This window comes from Rhinolophus ferrumequinum, chromosome 11 (assembly GCF_004115265.2).
Source record: "Rhinolophus ferrumequinum isolate MPI-CBG mRhiFer1 chromosome 11, mRhiFer1_v1.p, whole genome shotgun sequence".
Taxonomy (NCBI): domain Eukaryota; kingdom Metazoa; phylum Chordata; class Mammalia; order Chiroptera; family Rhinolophidae; genus Rhinolophus; species Rhinolophus ferrumequinum.
The window spans coordinates 2,530,403-2,549,862 of NC_046294.1; the positions used below are offsets into that span (position 1 = coordinate 2,530,403).

At 54.3% G+C, this 19,460-nt stretch overlaps 1 protein-coding gene across 1 annotated transcript in view; it reads left to right on the forward strand.

The window, feature by feature from the left end:
• The window catches only part of SHANK2 (SH3 and multiple ankyrin repeat domains 2), a 471,028-nt gene that overhangs the window by 66,018 nt on the left and 385,550 nt on the right, over positions 1-19,460 (forward strand). Inside the window, 3 exon segments of the mRNA XM_033119735.1 lie at positions 9,446-9,649; positions 13,077-13,148; positions 15,449-15,557. Of these exon segments, the coding sequence (XP_032975626.1) occupies positions 9,446-9,649; positions 13,077-13,148; positions 15,449-15,557 (385 nt within the window).

The window sequence follows — 19,460 nt, forward strand, 5'->3', positions numbered from 1 at the left end:
CTAATTATTATAATGAGGCTGGAGTTCACGCTGGGGCAGGCTTCAGCGCTCTGCGATCTGCGCAGGCATCAAAAACTTGATTTTTCTTACCTCCTTTTTCTAAGGATGTTTTGACAGAAAAGTTGATCTCTAGGGGGCTGAATCTGGGCGGTCCCTGGGGAGGGGATGCAGGCCTGGGCAGTCCCGCTCCGGCTTACTTTTATTAATTCTTTTCCTGCCTCATCATTGAGTACATGTTTTGCCCTAAAAAAAGAAAAGTCATCAAAGAGGATTCAATGGACAGAAGGAGATCATGCGGAAGTGCTCTTCTTTCAAGAGCTTTGAGTCCATGAAGCGTGGCCCAGGGCTGAGCCCAGTCCAGCCAGGGATGCCCCAGGAGGGTGAGGACTGCCTTAGGTCTCGGCTCGAAGCTCTTTTGTTTTTTTCTTTAATTCAGAGGAAATTAAAAATACAGAAAAATACAAAGAATAATATCATAAATACCAGGGTATCTGTTATGCAGAATTTACAATATTTAGCATTTTGTCATTTTTAATCATAGGATTAAAACATTACTGATAAAGACTGGTCCTCCTGCCCAGTCCCTTCCCCCTCGAGGCAAACGCTATCACGAATTCAGTATGAATCCCTCTTGTCTATTGCCCTCTTTTTGCACGTATGAGTGATCACTATATAGTGTTGTGCTGTTGTGTAAAAAAGAATGCATATACCTGGTATCATACTGGGCTTCTCATTTATAACTTACCCTTTCCACTTGGCATTATAAATTTGAGATTTGTCTTTATTGGTATTATCGATTTATCAGTCATTCATCCATTCATTCATCTATCCAGTTTTCCATCCTTCTTCTTTCCATCCATCCATCCACCCATCCATCTACCCATCATCCATTCTCCATCTATCCATCCATCCATTCATCCACTCACACCCCACCCACCCACCCATCTCTCCATCATCCATCCTCTACCCATCCATGCATCCCTCCATCTATCCGTCCACCATCCATCCATCCATTCATCCATTCATCTTCCATCTATCCATCATTCATCCATTCATCCATCCATCCATCAACCCACCCTCCCATCTGTCTCCACCATCCATCCATCAACACACCCATCTCCCCATCCATCCATCCATCCATCCATCCATCCATCCATCCATCCATCCATCCTTTTGCATTATAGAAATACATGCTTTGGATCTTTGATCTCTACTTTGAGTGATCCTGCTCTGTCCTTTATAGTATGCATTTGATCACCTTTTAGAGACAGAAGGCATGGACTCTGGTTGTCTTTGTGGTTTCATTAATTGGCTGCTAGGCCAAAGAGAACCACCCTTCTGCTGGCCCCCAGCTTCCCTCTGCCTCTATCTCTGTGAAATGGTGACGTTGTTCTTAGATGGAGTGGCTTCCATTTTACAATTTGGATCAGGAAATCGGTGAGTCATAAATTGTTGAAAACAAAGGGCAGTCAATCCCAGGGGCCTCTCAGTGGAAGGAAGGCACTGTAGAGTCAGATTTTGAGCTTGCGAAAGCCTGAGAGAGGCTTCATTTCCATAGGTGCAATTAAAAAACAATAGCAACATTGTAACCAGCATGAGTTTTGTGTGTTGTAAGGATTCTGTGCTGCACCTTCCTGTTAGATATTAAGTTAGCATTTCCTTCCTGTATGACCGACATGGCCCAGTTCGCCGGGGTCTCCATAGCCCACACGACACACGTCTGACCTGGTGTGCTCTTCTGCTTCAGCTTCGCATTAATACCCACTTAAATGTCTTGAGAAAATGATGTTTGGGGAAGGTGGCTTTGTTCTGGAATTACTGCACATTCTGGAGAAAAGCTTTGCGCACCCCCGTGTGCCACGACTGTTACGTCTCAGAGGCCATGGCGGTGAGTGTAGACAGCTCCTCCTCTCCAGGTGTCCCAGGCTGGTAAGAATTATTGAGACACTGACAACACCAGAGCCCCGAATCATCAATATTTAACGTTCTGCCTTAAATCCACGGGCAAGGCTGTTTTCCAGCACCTTTGCTCTGCCTGGTGGATTTCCGTGATTCCTCACTCCTGGGTCTGCCTCTCCTTTCGTCCCAGCTCTGACCTTCTCACCACCCTCCTCCGGGGTGGGCGGGGGCTCTTATTCCACACAGTCTAATGCAGCCGAGGTCTCCCCACCCCCACGCTGCTGCCGGGTTAATGGCGCCCTCCTGTGCTGGTGGAATCCGGTGGAAACGCGTTAGCTTAGCATCAGGACCCGTAACCCCAGTTCCTCCCCTTGCTGCTTTGTGACTCAGGGAGCAGTCCTGAGGTTTCTCGGTGCCCCTTTGGGCCTGGCTGGTGGGCACCATAAGTGCTGTGTCCGCGGTCAGGATGGCTTCATAACCCCTGCTGCGTCACTACACTTCATTACTGCTCTGAGCGGCTTCTCTAGCCGGCAGCATCCTGTCCTTGGCCGTGGGCTGGCCTGACATCGGGGGACCAAAAGGGGCAAATCAACTCCTCCAAGGAGGGCATGAATCACTGACCGAGCCTGAGTCAGTGCGTCCCAGGTCACCGTCACCTTGACAATGGCAGAGGACCACTAGTTAGCCCCTTAAAAATCACCAGGGCACGCGTCTGCCTACCATGTCACGGCAGCACAGAGGGCTGCAATTCGGCTTCTGTTGTTTGAAAATTATGTGGATTGGCATTATGCATCCACGGCCCTGTATGGTTTGTTAGTGCTTATGCATTCAGAAGCGCTAGCTTGAGCCCTAGACTTCAGGATCCTCTGGCAGGTGTCCGTCTGGCCGAGGTCACCCGGCTTTCCACAATTCCATATGAATCCCTCGTTTTAGGCTTCATGTGTTGTCATTGACAGTGGTTCAGGGTTTGCTGCCCCGAGTACCAGCCTCGTGGGTCTTTGTCCACAGCAGGAAGCGTTATTTCATCTGGACAACGGCATTTGGAACTCACTCAGCTGCATTTTGGGTTGCGCTTGGTGTTGGCTGTTTTTCAGAGGTGTGTGAACATGCAGATTGCACACGGACAGCTGTTAAAGGTCAGAACTCCTCTGTGCACCTGGAAGTGGGTCCCGGCACGTCCGTCCTGTGCATTATGAGTCCTTTCAAATGCATCACAAAGGAATTGATGATGACGTCAGTTGGGACCACAAAGGACCCACGTGCGTGGGAAACGCGCCTCTTTGCACTGAATGACATGGTCAGAAATGTGGATTTCTTTCAGAATATCCGGAGTTCTTGCTGAATGCGGATCATAAGCGTTTGCAGAGCTGGGACATTTCCTCTCACTGGGGTCTGTTTCTAGCTCTGGGTCCTGAATGGGGAGATACAGGAGGACCCCCTCAGCACACTACCCCCAAATGTTTGGCACTTCTCCCCTGCATGCTTCTCGCTTTTTCTGGGTGGATGTCAAGAGTGAGGTGGATGGAAGTCTCACCTGAGGACCATGAATGAACGATGCAGCAGCACCTGAATGTCCTGTGGGATTCAACCTCCTGTCGTTGGTAGTTCCTTACTTGGGCTCCGGACAGCCCGCCAGAACAATACGTATTTTATGGAGTACAATAGTTACCGTTCTTTTGAGATCTGTCTAGACATTCCCCTTACCCTTACAAAATCCTACAAAACAGCCCTTGTCACCGTCTCCACTATAAAGGGCCCAAGGCAGATTTGGAAAGCAGTTGACTCTCCTATGTGAAGTTCTCCTGCCATGCTGTTGCAATTCAAAACTGCCCTGTCTACTTTCTGCCTAATTCTGCCCCGACAGACCAGCCACCCTGGCACTGGTGGGCACATGATCCCAAATCAAAATGTCCTGTGACCCTCCAGGGATCATGTGAGATAGTTGACGTTATAGACGTGGCCCATTATGGGCATGTGGCTCTTGGTATGTTGCAGAGACCTGGCCGTGGTCACACGGTGTCATGGGCTGAATTGCGCCCCCCAAAATTCATGCGTTGGACTCTTGACACCCAGCATCTCAGAATGTGACTATATTTGGAGCTGGCTCTTTAAAGAGGCAATTAAGGTGAAATGAGGTCACTGGGGTGGGTCCTTATCCACTGTGATTGGGGTCCTTATAAGAAGAGATCAGGACACAGACACACACAGAGGGACAACCGTGTGGGGACACAGGGAGAAGATGGCCAAGGAGAAAGGCCTCAGAGCCAGCCCTGCTGACACTTGGATATCAGATTTCCAGCCTCCAGGACTGGGGACAGTGAGTGTCTGTGGTTTAAGTGTCCCCGCAAACCAGAGTGCTAGGACAGCCCTACAAAACTAACACACACAGCCGACGTGGGGGACCTAGGCTGGGCATCCACCTGTGCCTGTTCGCAGTGCCGGTGTTCTTCCTGTTGTGTCTGGGTATTCACCGTTTTGAGCCTCACATCTTGCAGAACAGCTGTACCTCAGGTTGGCCATGGAGAAGACTGGCTGTCTCTCACTCCCTTCATTTTAGATTTGAGCTTTGCCCATGGAAGGGCCAGAGTCTCATACAGGTTGGCGGCACGGCCGACCACAGCTCGTTGCTCACAGCCCTGCAAACGGTGGTGGTGCAGTGCCTCCCCTCTTAGGATCTGCTCTGTGACTAAACGAGATCACGCGCTTGCAGTTCACTTGGTACAAAGCAAGTCCTCAGTCCCTGGCAGCTCTCACTGTCCTCAGCATCACCAAGACCTGAGCTCACTTTGCCATCGGACTGTATTACCCGGGGGTGCTCCGTTTCTGGGACTTTGTATTTAGTGCACTCATTCCATCAACTTTTACTGAACTTCAGATACAGTGACTCAAAGAAAGATGTAAGCGCTTGTCCTCATGGAGCCCCTCAAAGTGTGGAGTGCGGGGAGCTTAATCGGGTGAATATCAGAGTGATGGAGACTATGTCTTGGAAGAAGACATGGATGGTTCAGCCGCACCAAGATGTGGCTCAGGGCCTCGAGGGTGCTGAGAAACTTAGTGAGAACTGAAATTGGCCAGAAAGAATCCTGGGAGCCTTCCTGGACGCCGGGCTGCTGTACGTCTCATGAAAGCAAGGCTGATGTCAGTGATGAGCCCCTTCTCTTACTGTTAGGGTTTTGCAGTTTTCTGCCATGTCAGCCCCTCTTCCCTCCCCCAACCACCCAGGTCCCATGACGAGGGAAGGCCCTTCTTGGCAGGCAACAAGGGAGAAGCCACTCTGATTTGAGTCTTGGGTCTCATTACATTCACTTGCAAGTTTTCCACTCAGCTCAGCCCAGACGCACTGGGAGGTTTTCAGATGGATCTGGACGTCTAAGTGTTTGGGATGTCACATCAGGAGCTCCATGAGTGACGTTACTGAGTCCTGCCTGTCAGTTAGGAGAAAGTGGGGAGAAGCTTTCTAAGGCAAAAATACACGCTGGTCCCACTTCCCTAGGAGGCAAGCAGCACAGAATAGAGAGGCTGTAACCCACGGGCTGGACAGGAAAGGGAGAAGGGGTCAGTGAGAACAGGTCCCTGGATTCAGCTCAGGGTACTCAGTGGTCAGCTCAACCTGGGGGGAGACCATGGAGGGGCGAGTCCTGGCTCCTGGTGGGAAGTGTGACTGCGATTTCGTATTTTAGCTGGCAGATGAGGAGGTGAGGGGATGGTCAGCTGGAGGCACAAGTGCACAGGGCATACACCGCCCGGAATTCCAGAGCTGCCAGTCAGTGGTTTGGCATTGCCGGGGTGGGGGGGGGAGAGAGAGAGAGAGAGAGAGGGAGGGAGACAGATAGAATGTTTGTATGTGTTTGTATGTGTGACATTGTGTGTTTGTATGTATGTGTGCATGGGGGACGGGGGAGAAGGGCAGAGGGGACATTGACAGGCAGGACATGTCCTGAATGTCCTGAGAAGGATGCAGAGGCCAGACCGTGGTCAACTCTTCTATGTGTCTCTTTGGTAAGGGCACAGGCCCTGAACCCCTAGGCTGCGGAGTGATTGGATTGAGAAGAATCAGCACCTTCATCTCCATTGTCATTGTCATTATCACCGTCACCATTATCACTATCACCACTGTCACCACCGTCACCACCACCACCACCATCACCACCACCACCATCACCACCACCACCATCACCACCACCACCATCACCACCATCACCGTCACCACCACCACCACCACCACCATCACCACCATCACCACCATCACCATCACCACCATCACCACCACCACCATCACTGTCACCATCATCACCACCATCACTATCACCACCATCACCACCATCACCACCATCACTATCACCACCGTCACCATCACCACCATCACCGTCACCACCATCACCACCATCACCACCATCACCGTCACCACCGTCACCATCACCACCACCATCATCGTCACCACCACCATCACCACCATCACCACCACTGTCACCACCATCACCACCATCACCACCATCACCACCACCACCATCACCACCACCACCATCACCACCATCACCACCATCACCACCACCACCATCACTGTCACCATCATCACCACCATCACTATCACCACCATCACCACCATCACCACCATCACTATCACCACCGTCACCATCACCACCATCACCGTCACCACCATCACCACCATCACCACCATCACCGTCACCACCGTCACCATCACCACCACCATCATCGTCACCACCACCATCACCACCATCACCACCACTGTCACCACCATCACCACCACCATCACCATCATCACCATCACTATCACCACCGTTACCACTATCACCATCACCATCAACATCATCACATCGCACTCTAGGCCCTGAGCTCTTCAGGGGCAGAATCCCCATCTCAGTCATCTCCTGTTCCCTACCTACACCCACCCCCTTGCTGGTACACACAGAAGACAGACAGGAACTAGAGGAAGACAGGCGTTTCCTCAAGCAGCCCTTCACTGGCGGTGGCTGAGGGCTGGAGCCCTGACACCAGCCTGTCTTTGCAGGCCTCCCTGTACTGCCGGCGAGTCTTCCACAAATCACTCACCCTTTGAGAAAACCTGTGACATGTCATAAAGGATGCCCATCTCACAGGGCTGTCAGGAGACGGGTCTGTGGAGCCAGTACTAGTCAAGCAGGACTGCACTGGGTGTCACACTGGTAATACTGAGACCGAGGAGGGTCACGTAGGATTCAGACTGTTTGGTGCACCCATGCTGGATTCGGCACTGCTCCCAGGGTGCTCCCTGCTGGTCCTCGTGCTGAGCCCTCGACCTGAAATTCCCACCCCGAACTCCCGCATCCCTGTTCGTTCCTGGTTATTATTATGGTGCTCATGCCGTCCCGGACAGAGTTACTCCTCCCGCGGTCCTCCAAGGGTTGGTTGTCAGCTGTTTCTTTTCGCCTTTTCCATACCGTATGATCGTTGAGACGTTCACCACTACAAATACAGCTTAGGGCTGCTTTGCCCGTTCCTGTTCGTGTGGCTCCCCGCATGCATGCATGTATTCATCTCACAATCATGGATCTCCTATACCGTCAGGACTGGGGTTTGTTTGCCTGACAGGGGTGCTCGGTAAGCAAGGGAGCGAGTCAGTGATGGTACGGGAAGGAGTGAAGAAGCAGTGTTTGTCCAGTGTCGTCTAAGCTGGTTACACCACAGGCTTCCCTTGGGCCGGGCTGTCAGCATCTCAGCCCCTGGCAGCACATTTCCTTTATGTCCCTGGCGCTTCACAACCACCTTGCAAGGTAAACGGTGGTGCTGAGTCCATCGTGGAGACTGGGTTTGCCCAGGATCACAAAGATAGTGAAGCAGCTGGCTTGCAAACACAAGCCTTCTGACCTCCGAGCTCCTCCTTCCAGAAGTTTCTCGAGGGAGCCCTCCTGGCTTTTTTTTTTTTTTTTTTTGAACAGGACATTTGTTCCTTTGAGGGCTGTCCTGTGCACCACCCAGACACAGCATCCCCTGCCTGATCGCTAAGTGGCAGTGGACACCTATCTCTGATCACCTACGGGTCCCCGGGGAGGTGACTCTGGCACACCTGCTGGCAGCATCCTTTCTGCAGGGGGCAGGCAGGAAGCCTTGGGCCCGCCTTGGATGCAGGGAATTTGCCTTGGGTGTCTGTGTCGGGGACACAGAGGCTGACAGCAGTTGGCGCGTTACCTGTGGCCCCACGTGGTCCCACCTGTGGAACTCATTTGTTGTGCCCGTGTTTCCAGGTATTCTTCTCAGCCAGCCAAGGATGGATGGGGTGCGGCTGGAAGTCCCGGAAGTGTCACTGACGTGAACAAGCGGCCCCCACCAGGCCTGAGGGGTACCCTGGAATTTGGCCTTGACGTTGCAGAGGGACAGAGAGAGGAGCATTCAGGCGCCTGGGCCAGGGGTCAGGTTTCCTGGGTGGTGGGACTCCTGGCCCTGCCACCTGCTGAGCCAACCTCATTGTTAAAAGTCACAGGGTCATCCTACCTGCAGGGAGGAACCTGCCTGAGCCGGAGGGTCGTAGGGGTGTCTTTTGCCCCCCTGGGCCCGCAGTCCCCCCTGTAGGAAATTGGCTCCAGCCCCATTGACTTCTGGAAGCTTTTTGGGTCATAAAGCAAATCCTTGAGCCCCTGCTGAGGGCTAGTGAGTAGATGATTTTAATTCAACCAAAATAGATGGCGTAGTTGGCAGCGGGTTTGGCCTGGTATTTGTTTTCCTGGCGTATTGGGGAGTGTCACCGAGGGACCTGGAAACGTGACCAAGTTGTGCCATTCCAGTTCTTAGTGGTGCTGTTATGTTTTTGAAAAGCGTTCATGGTTGGTGTGTAGGTTCCATCAACCCTAGTAAAGCTTTTAAAAAAATTAGCTGTTGGGGCAAAAGATGTGATTTTTCTACAACTGCCTTCCTTTGTGGTTCGGGAGCAGCGACGCCCGTGTGTGTGAAGCTGTCATGTTCAGAGTCGGCGTGGGTTGTACACAGACACTCGTGCCCTGGACTTTCCCATCTGTGAGGTGACCCGACGAGACGGCCTCCTGCATGTTGAATGTCAAAGAGCAGTAGAGCAGTCAACGTAAAAATTAAGTCACTCTGTAGTTTGCTTTAGCTGTGGTTCTCAAAGTGTCTTCGCCGGAGCAACAGCCCAGCATTGCCTTGAAACCTGTGAGAAAGGCCCGTCCTGGGGCCCCATCTGGACCTCCTGAGGCAGACGCTCAGCCGGCTGGGTGAGGGGTTGGCAATCTGTGTTCTAACAAACGCTGGAGTTGGAGAAGCTCCGTACAAGTGAGGGCAGTGCCCAAGGCAGTAGGTGGTCATTGATGAGACTTGGGTCAATGGTGAGAGCCGAGGCCACAGGCTGAGTGCCAGCTTCTCCCCTCTCCTATGTACCAAAGGTCTCCGTCTAAGCGGCAAGAGGTGTGATTTTTTCATCCTGAAAAGCCATGGGATCCAGGATGGAACCACCTTTGCCATTTCTGGCCACGTGCCCAGAGTGGCTGCTCCGGTTGCGCCCGGGTCACTAATCACGTGTCTGTGTCCTTCCCTGCAGAAGTGTATCCGATTTAACCCGGACGCCACGGTGTGGGTGGCGAAGCAGCGGATTCTGTGTTCGTTGAACCAGAGCCTGAAGGACGTCCTGAATTACGGGCTATTCCAGCCAGCGAGCAACGGGCGCGACGGGAAGTTCTTGGACGAGGAGCGGCTGCTGCGCGAGTACCCGCAGCCCGTGGGCAAGGGCGTCCCCTCGCTGGAGGTACTGGGCACGGCTGGAGGGGGCCCTGCACCAAAACCCAAATGCGATCTGATTCAGAAATCCACCCCCCAGGTTAAATCGTCAATGTAGGGGGGTCTTGAGGTCGCACCTACGTCTGGTTGACTTGCCGGTGGTTGTGCAGTGTTTATCCATTTGTTTTCTGGCTCTCGATTTGACAAGCTTGGTGGGGAGAAGTCTTGGTCTGAGCAAGCCACGAGTCCCACTCAAGCTCGTGTCACCAGGACCTGAGTCCTGGAGGTGCAGAACGGGCGTGCTCCTCCCTCCCTCGCCAGCCTCCCTGCCCTCGGGCACAGGGTGGCCAGTGGCCATCCCGCTGTTATTAGAAGCACCCCTTCCCTTCTGGTTCTTGTCCCGGGAGAGACCAGTGGGCTCTCGGAGCTGCTAGAGCCAGCTATGTGGTCTTGGGCCTCCACAGTGGCGTGGTAGGTGCATAAGGAGGGCGGCCCTCCCCACGTCCACGTGAAGTGCGGCCCCAGGCCCTGCCTTCCTGACCCTGGTGTGCTGCCCCCAAGTTTCCATGTAGTGTTTCCACGTGATGCACAAGTAGCCAGAGTGCGGTCATTGCCCTTGCACAACATGTCGCTGGTATTAGGGGATCGCTTTCATGTCAGCTTGGTCAAACAGAGGACGTAAGCGTGGCTCGTAGCTGGCACGTGACGTCGTGGCGTCTCAGTGGATTCTACGATGTTCTCAGTGACTGGAGAGGACTCTGGTCAGACATCATGGACCCCAGTTCAGAGCCAAGGCCATGCCTTACCTGGACATTTCTAGGTCTGAAGGTGACCTTGCTGCTGAGATTCTTGGGCTCCCCATTTGGTGGGACATGTGTGGGACCAGGGAGAGGGTTTCAGTGGAGAAAAGAGGGGTGCCACTTGGGAGTTCTGTGGTGCAGCTGCTCTGACCTCAGTTTGCTCACCTGTAAAATGGGCATCCATCGAAAAGTCACTTGTTGAGGACCTACTAAGTAAGCAGCAGGCACTCAGTAGGTATATGCAACATGCACAGGACAGCGAAGGGTCTGGTCAGTGGAGTTGACACTCCAGTGGGAGGCGACCGACCAGGAACAATAAATAAACCTTCATTTCGGAGGCCGGTAATTTCCAGAGCGATAGTGAAACGGGGCAAGAAGAGTAGGTGGGCCAGGACCTACTCTTGATCAGGAAGTCTCTCAGAGGAAGCAGCGGGCCCCTCCCTGACATGAGGCCCCTTACCACCGCCCCCTCCTCCCTGAGAAGTGAACAAGCATGTGGAACCTGGGCGGGGCTGTGAGCAGCGGGCACACATGTCCTCCCTCCGATGGCCTGTCCAGGCCCTCCTGGGAGCCCAGTCAGGGTGGGAGGTTTGCACGTGAGCGTCCTGCCCCCAGTGTTCACCACCCCACGTAGACACATGGACTCGGAATCCGTCGGACTTGGTCCACTCCTGGCAGCCTTGCTGTGCAGCCTTGAGCCCGCCACCTAACCTCTCTGAGCCTCGGATGCCTGGCTGTGAAGTAGGGGGAACATTAGCACCATCTTCTCGAGTGGCTGTGAGGCTCACATGGGGCGTTCACAGAGCAGAGACCTTAGCGAGCGACCGGCGAGTGCCCCGAGTTGGCGCTGTGGCTGCCGCCATCACTAGCTCTTGGTGCCCTGAACGGGCTGTTCATACTTACCTCCATTCATCCCCTTGGGCCACCGTCCCCCCAGGTGCCCCACTGTGCAGAGTGGAGAGGCCTGGAGATGGACGCGTGAGCGCTAGGTGTGGATCTGGCCTCGTTTCCTGGGCTGGTCTCAGTGAACTATGGCTGGCTGCTTAGGGAACGCCGAGCAAAAGAGCCAGAGAGGGGTCTGTGGCCATGGGCTGTACGTGTATGTGGCTCTGGAAGCACACTCTCCTCCTAAGTACTTACCCTCCCCCGGAGGATGTCATTGGCCCCGGCATTTTCCGGTTATAGCTGAAAAACGTACCCATAGAGTTGTATCCCCTTAGACTTCACAGGGTTAGGTGCATGACTGTGAACTGTTACCTGTCCTGACATCACTCCAGTGGCTCCTGCCATCTTGACCAGAGGCATGACGGGAGAAGATCAGCCGTGGAAGAGTTTCCTGGAAGCCCCAGAGCGTGGGCCACACTGACACGCTCTCCCAGTCAGCTCTAGAGTCAGGACCAGGACGGGCTGAGAGTCTACAGGGGGCCCGGGTCCCCTCCCGCCAGGTCACTTCAGGGACATGGACACGTGCAGCCTGGGGACTGAGTGCGCCCTGCCGTTCACGAAACTTCCCGATTTCACGGCTGGTTTATTTGGGCACTTAAATCGAGTTTCGGTCTGTGCAACAAGGCATTTTGTGTGTTTATTAATTGCTGTTGCATTTGGAGTAGAGGAGAGAGGAGAATAAGCTTGGCCCTTTCGAAACTTTATGTGGGATTAGACTTTCAGTGCCAGGATGAGCTCATGGACTGCCTTCGCTTCACGATTCACATGGGGACATTGTCACCTACTCTGTGCTTGTTTAGGCTCTTTGGAGTGTGATGGGATGCAGGGAAGAAGAGGAGGGAGGGAGAAAACAGCATTTGTCCAGCACCAGGTCCGTGCCTGGAAGCTCACATTCAGTCCTCGGGTCACCCCAGGAGTTTTGTGTCCTTACTTCCGTGTGACAGGTAGGGAAACTGAGTCCTGAGATGAGGAAAGCGTCCAGGCAAAGGTACCCCATGGACAGGACGGTGCAGGGGCTGGAACAGAGGTCTCAACTCAGAATCTCAGTGACTCCCAGGCTGCCAGCACCCTTCTATAACCTTCTGGAGTGTCCCCAGCACTTTTGGTGACAAAAGGTGTCAGGGCACCTAGGGAATGAGGCCGCTGCTGAGGCACCAGGCTTTGTTCTTGGGCAGACGGGGCTCCTCCCTTCCTCGGATGGAATTCCCAGTTCAAAGGTGGCGTTGCTGGTTGAGGGAAAGAATGGTGGCTCATCTGAGGCTGTAGGCACGGGAGGAGGTGGCCTCAGCAGGGGCTCCTCGTGCGGCTTTAATGAAGGCTGATGGCACAGAGGAAACACCGGCATGCAAAGGGGCACCCTCATGTCTCGGCAAAGCCAGTTGACGGCAGGCAGGTCCCACCGCGGAGCTGTGATCACTAGTAACGCAGAGGGAGGGGCCCAGGGCAGGTGGCTTGCTCCTGTGTCCCTGTGGGGAGCCCTCGTTCCCTCTCATGGCTTGTAGCCCAGTGGCTGCAAAATCTCAGCAGAAGTCATTCTTGGGGTGTCCTGGGCTCTGCGTTCAGATAGATACAAGCCACATATTGAATGCTAGAAGGGTTTAGGGTGGAGCCCCTGTGTCCAGTGAGCCGCCTGAGGAGAAGGCTTGTTTTCCTCTGGGCAACCCCGGGAAATACTCACCTGGTATTCTTTTTTCCCTGTGTCTGTGCCAGTTCCGATACAAGAAGCGGGTGTACAAACAATCCAATCTGGACGAGAAGCAGCTGGCCAAACTACATAGCAAGGTACGCGGACGTGGTTGTCACCGGCACTGCTGGCGCTCCGGCTGCGTTATCATCTTCCGAGATCAGGGGAGCTCATTGAGCAGAAGGTTCTTCTTCCTGGGAGGTGCTGACAGGGCACCTGCCGCGTATCTGTTGTGAGAGACGGGGCTGGAAGTACAGGTGGGCTGGGCCGCCTCACGCTGCCCGCGGCCACCCTGCCGCCTGGGAGGCAGTGGACCTGCTTCGTGAAGCTGGTGGGCACTCGGGCAGGGGAGCAAATCCCAGTGGGGGCTCCGGAAGGGTTCCTGGAAGGCAGCGGCTTTGATGGGTGGCATTTGGACGCGCCGTGGTGGGGGAAAGGGGTACACGTGAGCGTAGTGGGTCCTACCCCGGCGTCACCCAGTGGGTCTGACTTAACGACGGAAATGAGACCCATCCTCCCCTTGACACCCAGAGGGACGTCGGCCAGACCCCCACCCCCCTCAGATACCACAGTTGTCTCCTGAAAATACATTAGATGACGACCTAAGTGAAATAGCATCGCTTTAGAGAGTGGAACCCTGTTTGATGCTCATCCCCTGGGTGTTTCTGGGCGGAGGGGTGGCCTTGCTGAGCCCTTGCTGCCGAAACAGAAGACAGCCCCGCAGTAGGTTTCTGGCTGTTGTCACTCCTGAGATTAAGGTGCTGTTTACAGACACCACACCCAGGTGAGACATGCACGTGGGCAGCAGGTGACAGAGTAAGGAACGAGCCATGGGCTGCATTTGGAGCACTCAGTTCCTGGCTGGACGCACCGTGGGTACCTGTTCCCAGGGTGCCCAAGCCACCGGGCGGGTATGCCGTGAGCACAGCTGCCCTTTGTCAGGGATGCTGTGTGTGTCCAGGGGTGCCAGAGCGTGTGGCGGGCACCTCGCGTAGTGCCTGTGTGTGATACCTGAGGGTCCTCCCAGCCCCACCCCGCCCCACGTGGGGAGCCTGTAGTGCTCCCCACAGAGCACAGGGAAAGCCATAGTCAGGAAGCTACCTGGGCGGCTTCCCTCAGCCGGCCCTGATGGTATCCAGGTGAACTCACCTGCACCATGAGCTCCCAGAGGGTGACGCAACCAACAGGGTCCGCTGGGTTTTGTTTCATCCCCCCATTTGTGTCAGGACGGACGCGTGGAGTTTTGTCATAACGTGCATGATCACTATTGGTTTCTGGGCTCACATTGTCCTGATGAGGCTGGTAGCAGCCCTTCTGCCTGCTTCACTGTCCTCGCATGTCCCTACCGGCCTTGAGCGCTGACGGCTTTCTGGAAGAACAAGGTGCTCAGTCTCTGCTTGCACTTTCCCTGCCCAGCCCCGAATCCCCTGCACAGTGGTGTTCAGACCCCAAAGTCTGGGCGCTTATGGATTTTTTGATTATCCTCTGATGTATAGGTAAAAATACGTTTGTGCATTAAAAAAAAAATGTCTGTTAGTAAATAGCAACGAAGGCGTTAAATGAAACCAAGTGCATCTTGTGTTTGTTGGGCGTCTGTTAACTTCTGGTCCCAGAATGTATGGAAAACGTTCAGGTGGAAATTCAGCCCGTGTGAATGGGCTGAAGGGTCCAGAGCTTCAATGGTTGGAAGCCACTGTTGTCCCCTCCAGAGCATTTTGGAGACGTGTGGGGTAAGGCTGGAGAAGTAGGCCACATGGAGGCGTATTTGATCAAATAGCCGGCCTGTGTGCTTGATGGACAGGACATCAGTATTTTTCTTGCAGGTGATTCTGGGCAAAGCTAGGGACACATCCCTCTATGACAAGGTGGGCCCACTGATCATTTTGATCTCCTGAGACGTGACTGTCTCCCTTCACCTTGAATCGCTTGTGGTGGAACCACAAGGGGGCTTAACCTGGGTGAGCAGCTACCTGATTTGCTGCCACTTGAGAGATGAGAAAACACAAACGCGGGTCCGTGGCTTCACTCTCCAGTGATGGAGTCAAGTCTGGGGCGGACCCTGGAAACTAGCTTTTCACAGGGGTCCAGGTGGCTTGCCCTTCGAAAGGGAGGGAATGTCCCACGGCTTGTGGCAAGGACAGGGAGCAATGAGGATGTGTGACACATTCGTCCAGGATGGGCTGACTGCAGTTGTCACGTGCTGGGCTCCGTGCTTGGCCTGGGGTTCCGGAGGCAGAAAGTCACTGTGTGGAGAGCCCAGGGGTCGGCAGTGGTCCCCCATTAGGGGACAGCTCCCCATCTGTAAAGGAGGCAGGAGGGTGCCCCATAAGGGACCTTCCCGTGGCCTGTAAAGACATTTCTTGTAAAGACATTCTTTGTTGTTGTTTTTTCTCTTTAGACCAATCTGAAAAAATGCATGGATTACGTTCAGCATCGCTCAGTGGAGAAAATCGTGAAGATGCTGGAGCGAGGGCTGGACCCGAATTTTCATGACCTGGAGACTGGAGGTAGGGCTGGCTGCTGAGAGGACCGCCCTGAGGTTCGCCCAGGGGTGGGCCCCACTGGGGTAGCTGATTCTGTTTCTGCCACATGTGCATGCGCCCCCTCCCTGCTTTCCAGGGCTTGTACAGGGCCTTTTTCTCTCCTCTGTGAGCTCTGAATGAGCCTGTGTTTGTTCCCTCGGCATCTCCTGCTGTCGTCATGGGCCCGGCACGTAGTGGGTGCTCAGGACACATCTGCTGACTGAGGGAATGAATGAACCAGGAACGACAACATGCAGGGAGCTTGTTGCCTCCCAGCCGTGGGAGAGACTCCAACGTCTTGCTCCCCCTGCTGGAGACCAGATTCCGCAGATCCCGTGTGGGCCGCAATGGCCTGGGGTTCCCAGTCTCACCACCCCTGACATTTGGGGCCGGACAGTTCTTTTATTGATTGATTTAGTTTTTAACAATTCCAAACGAGCACTAACTTGTATTTGTTCTTAGCTTTTCTCTTTCTCTCAGTTTTAAATTGAGATTTAGTGCTGTGTGTGTTTCAGATGTAGAACGTAACGACTCGGTGTGTGTACATATTGTGAAAGGCTGACCACAGTAAGTCTAGCTAAAATCCTTCAGCTCACATAGTTACAATTTATTTCTTCTTGTGAGGAGGACTTTTAAGATCCACTCGCTTAGCCACTTTCAAATACACCGTACGGTATTGCTACCTGTAGTCAGCGTGTGGACGTTACATCCCCAGGACTTACCGTCTTAAAATTGGGAGTTACACCCTGACCACCTTCACCTGTTCCCCCCACCCCCACCGCTGGCGACCACCGATCAGTTCTCTGTATCTATGTGCTCTGTATTTTTAGATCTCACACAGTGTAAGTGAGGTCATACAGTTTTTCTCTTTCTACGGCTGATTTCCTTCACTTATGAGCATAACGCTCGCAAGGTCCATCCATTGGTCACAAATGGCAGAATTTCCTTTTTTTTTTTATGTCTGATTAATAGTCTGTTGTGGGACTGGGCAGTTCACGGTGGGAGCTGTCCCCTGCACTGCAGAGTATCCCTAGCCCTCACCCACACATGCCAGTAGCATCCCCCCTACCCGTCGTGACAACCACAAATGTTTTCAGAACTTGCCCCGTGTCTCCTGGGTGGAGCACAGCGGCCCTGGGTGAGAGTCCCATGTCCGTGGACTCGCTGAGTCTGGCCCAGCTGGGCTGTGGTGCAGGGGAGGCTGAGGTGTGAGTCTCCGTGGCAACTCAGAGCGTTCACCCGGGCAGGGCGTTACCCTGGGCCTGAGAGCATTTCTCTTGGACTCGGTGAGTGGGGCCTCTGTCCCGTCTCCTTGGGATGGGCGAGCCCTCCCCGTGTCATTGTCACACAGTAAGTGTCCCACCTCACAGTTACTGAACCGACAGCAAATGTGTTCGTCAGCTCATGAAGGGAGCGTTCTCATCATTCGTGGGGGTTCCTCTGACCCCTAAAGCTGGGGCGGGACCCCCCACCTGGTGCTCCTCCAGCCGCATACGTCTCCATTGGTGCACAGGTTGCTGTATTGTAATCGCGCGACTCCCTAGTCTCCTAAATTTAACTGCGAGTAACATGAGAGCAGGAGCTCTGACTGCGGCTTGGATGCCTGAGATGCCAGGATACCCAGCAGTGCTAGTGGGGGTGTGTGTGGGGAGCACCTAGGGTGGGGGCGTGGGGAGCGCACGGGGAGGGGACGTGGGGAGCCGAGTGCACGCGGAAGGGGACAGGCTCAAAGTCCTGACTGAAGACGAGGAGGGTGCCAGCCCAGGCTGACACTTTGTGAAACAGGGAAGCTGGGGAGTGTGTGTGTGGGGAGTGACACGGACAGGTTGGGCCTGGTCAGGTGTTCACACGAGGCCCAGGTGGCTCTTGGTGCAGACGCCCTGGAAGGAGGGAGCAGTGCGGCGCCCTGTAAGGTCAGGGTGTGACGGGGTGAGGCCCTTGGGCTGGGGAGGAGGGCCTCTGCTGGGGTCTGGATGGGGCGTGGGGGCAGCTGCAGGCTTTGTTCTGGAAGCAGATGGAAGCGGGTGTGCGGCAGGGGCAGCTCTGACCACAGGTGGGGCCTGGGCTTCCTAAGCAGGACCTGGGCCTGGAGCCTCCACCTGACCAGGTGCCTGTGCTTCCCTGACCTCATTGTCTCCGTGGGCCAGCCTCTGGCTGGGGCTCCCACCAGCTCGTCCATCACCTACTGGAGGACGTCTTGGTTGCTTCCAACTGTTGGCAATTATGAAAAAAGGCTGCTTATAAACATTTGTGTGCAGGTTATTGTGTGGACATAACTAACAGTGATCAAACAATGGATTTTTTCAAGGCAAACAAAAGTATTTATAGCAAGCAAAGGGGGGAAGGGTGGAATTATCAAAGAAAGTTCTGGAGCAGAGGCCCATGCGAGCCCGGCCGGGTGGCAGCCCAGGGAGGGGACCCGGCCTTGGGGAGTCCCAGGGGAGACCACTGTAACTGGCTTCTCCGAGGCTCGCTGTGTGAGCCGCGGTGGAACGGACCTCTCTGAACTCCCAGCTGCTGTGCTTTCCCGGCTGGCGGTACCTACAGGGTGGGGATGGGAGTATCACCTGAGCAAGATGCATTCAGTGTCTCACATGCAGTGTGTCAACTTGTGCCGGTCCTCCTGGGATGGGCCTGGTTTTCACACCCAAAGTCCCACGCCTTGGTCCCAGACAAATTGGCATGATCGCTCACCGCAGAAATGACAAGGACACTTCATAATTTCAGCTGCACTTACATGAGGACATACTGGGGCCCAGTGATGTGCCAAGGGCGTGAGAAGCCTCGTGTCCCTCAATCTGCCTGCAGCCCATGAGGCAGCCCTCTTTGTGGGGCCATTGTCCTTGGGGAAGCCGGAAGCTCGGAGAGCTGAAGTCTGACACAGGTCGCAGACGAGGGAGGAGGTGTGTGGGGTCTTGCTGCCCTCGGACTCCCCGGTCCATGATCTCAGCCCTGGGCAGAAAGGAGGTCGGGCCACCGGCGGTCTCTCTTCTCACATGCACGCCTGGCTGGACTTGGCCGGGGCACTGGCTGGTGCAGAGGGGCTGGGAAGGACCCATAGCTAGTGGGCAAGTCCAGCTCATGGTTCTGCAATAGAATCACATCTGCAGGCAGTCCCGCATGGGAGGGAAGAGCTGGCTCACTGCCCCTTTTATTCCAGACGCTGCAGGGTCGGCCTCAGTGGCTCTGGAGACATTAGCGTGCTCTTGGGGTTTAGCGGCTCCACACTGAGTCTGAAAGCAGCAGGATACACGACACTCAGCCCCGGCCACGTCCCTGAACTTGGCTGTGTGGTTCCCAGGTGCTTCTGGGCCGCACGCGGGGCCCATGTCGGGGAAGCAGCCCCAGATTGAGGGACACGCAGGAGATAATTAAGTCCCAGTGGAACGATGTGTCAGTTAAAGCAGCAGCCTGTGTTATTACACCGTCTGGTACCTGTCCTAATGGAGGTTTTATTAAGTGACGATGAAATTAGTATTAAAAAAGAAGGACTGTCTCCTGCTAGGCTTTGAACCTCTGGGGCGAGACAAATGGTGTTTTGGCAAGGAAGTAAAACTAACCATTTGAGCAAAAATCAGTTTAGCGCTTTTATTTCTCACCTTGTGCCCAAACGTGAAAGAACCCAGGCAGGGGTCTCAGTAAAACTCGAAACGTCATCTTCAGGAGTTAAATAGAGTTTTCACTGAGGGAGCCGGTTTTGCTGAGCACCCACATGGCTGACTTCATGTCTGGGCCCCCGTTACTGCATTCGTCTCCAGGGCTGACGGCTTACCAGCTTGTCAGGCTGACGCCGTTTGTCATCTGTGCCGAGAGGAGGCTGGTTCTGCCACCCATCGCCGCAGCCCGGCGTCCGGGGACCCTTCTCAGCTCCCACGCGGCCCAATTAGA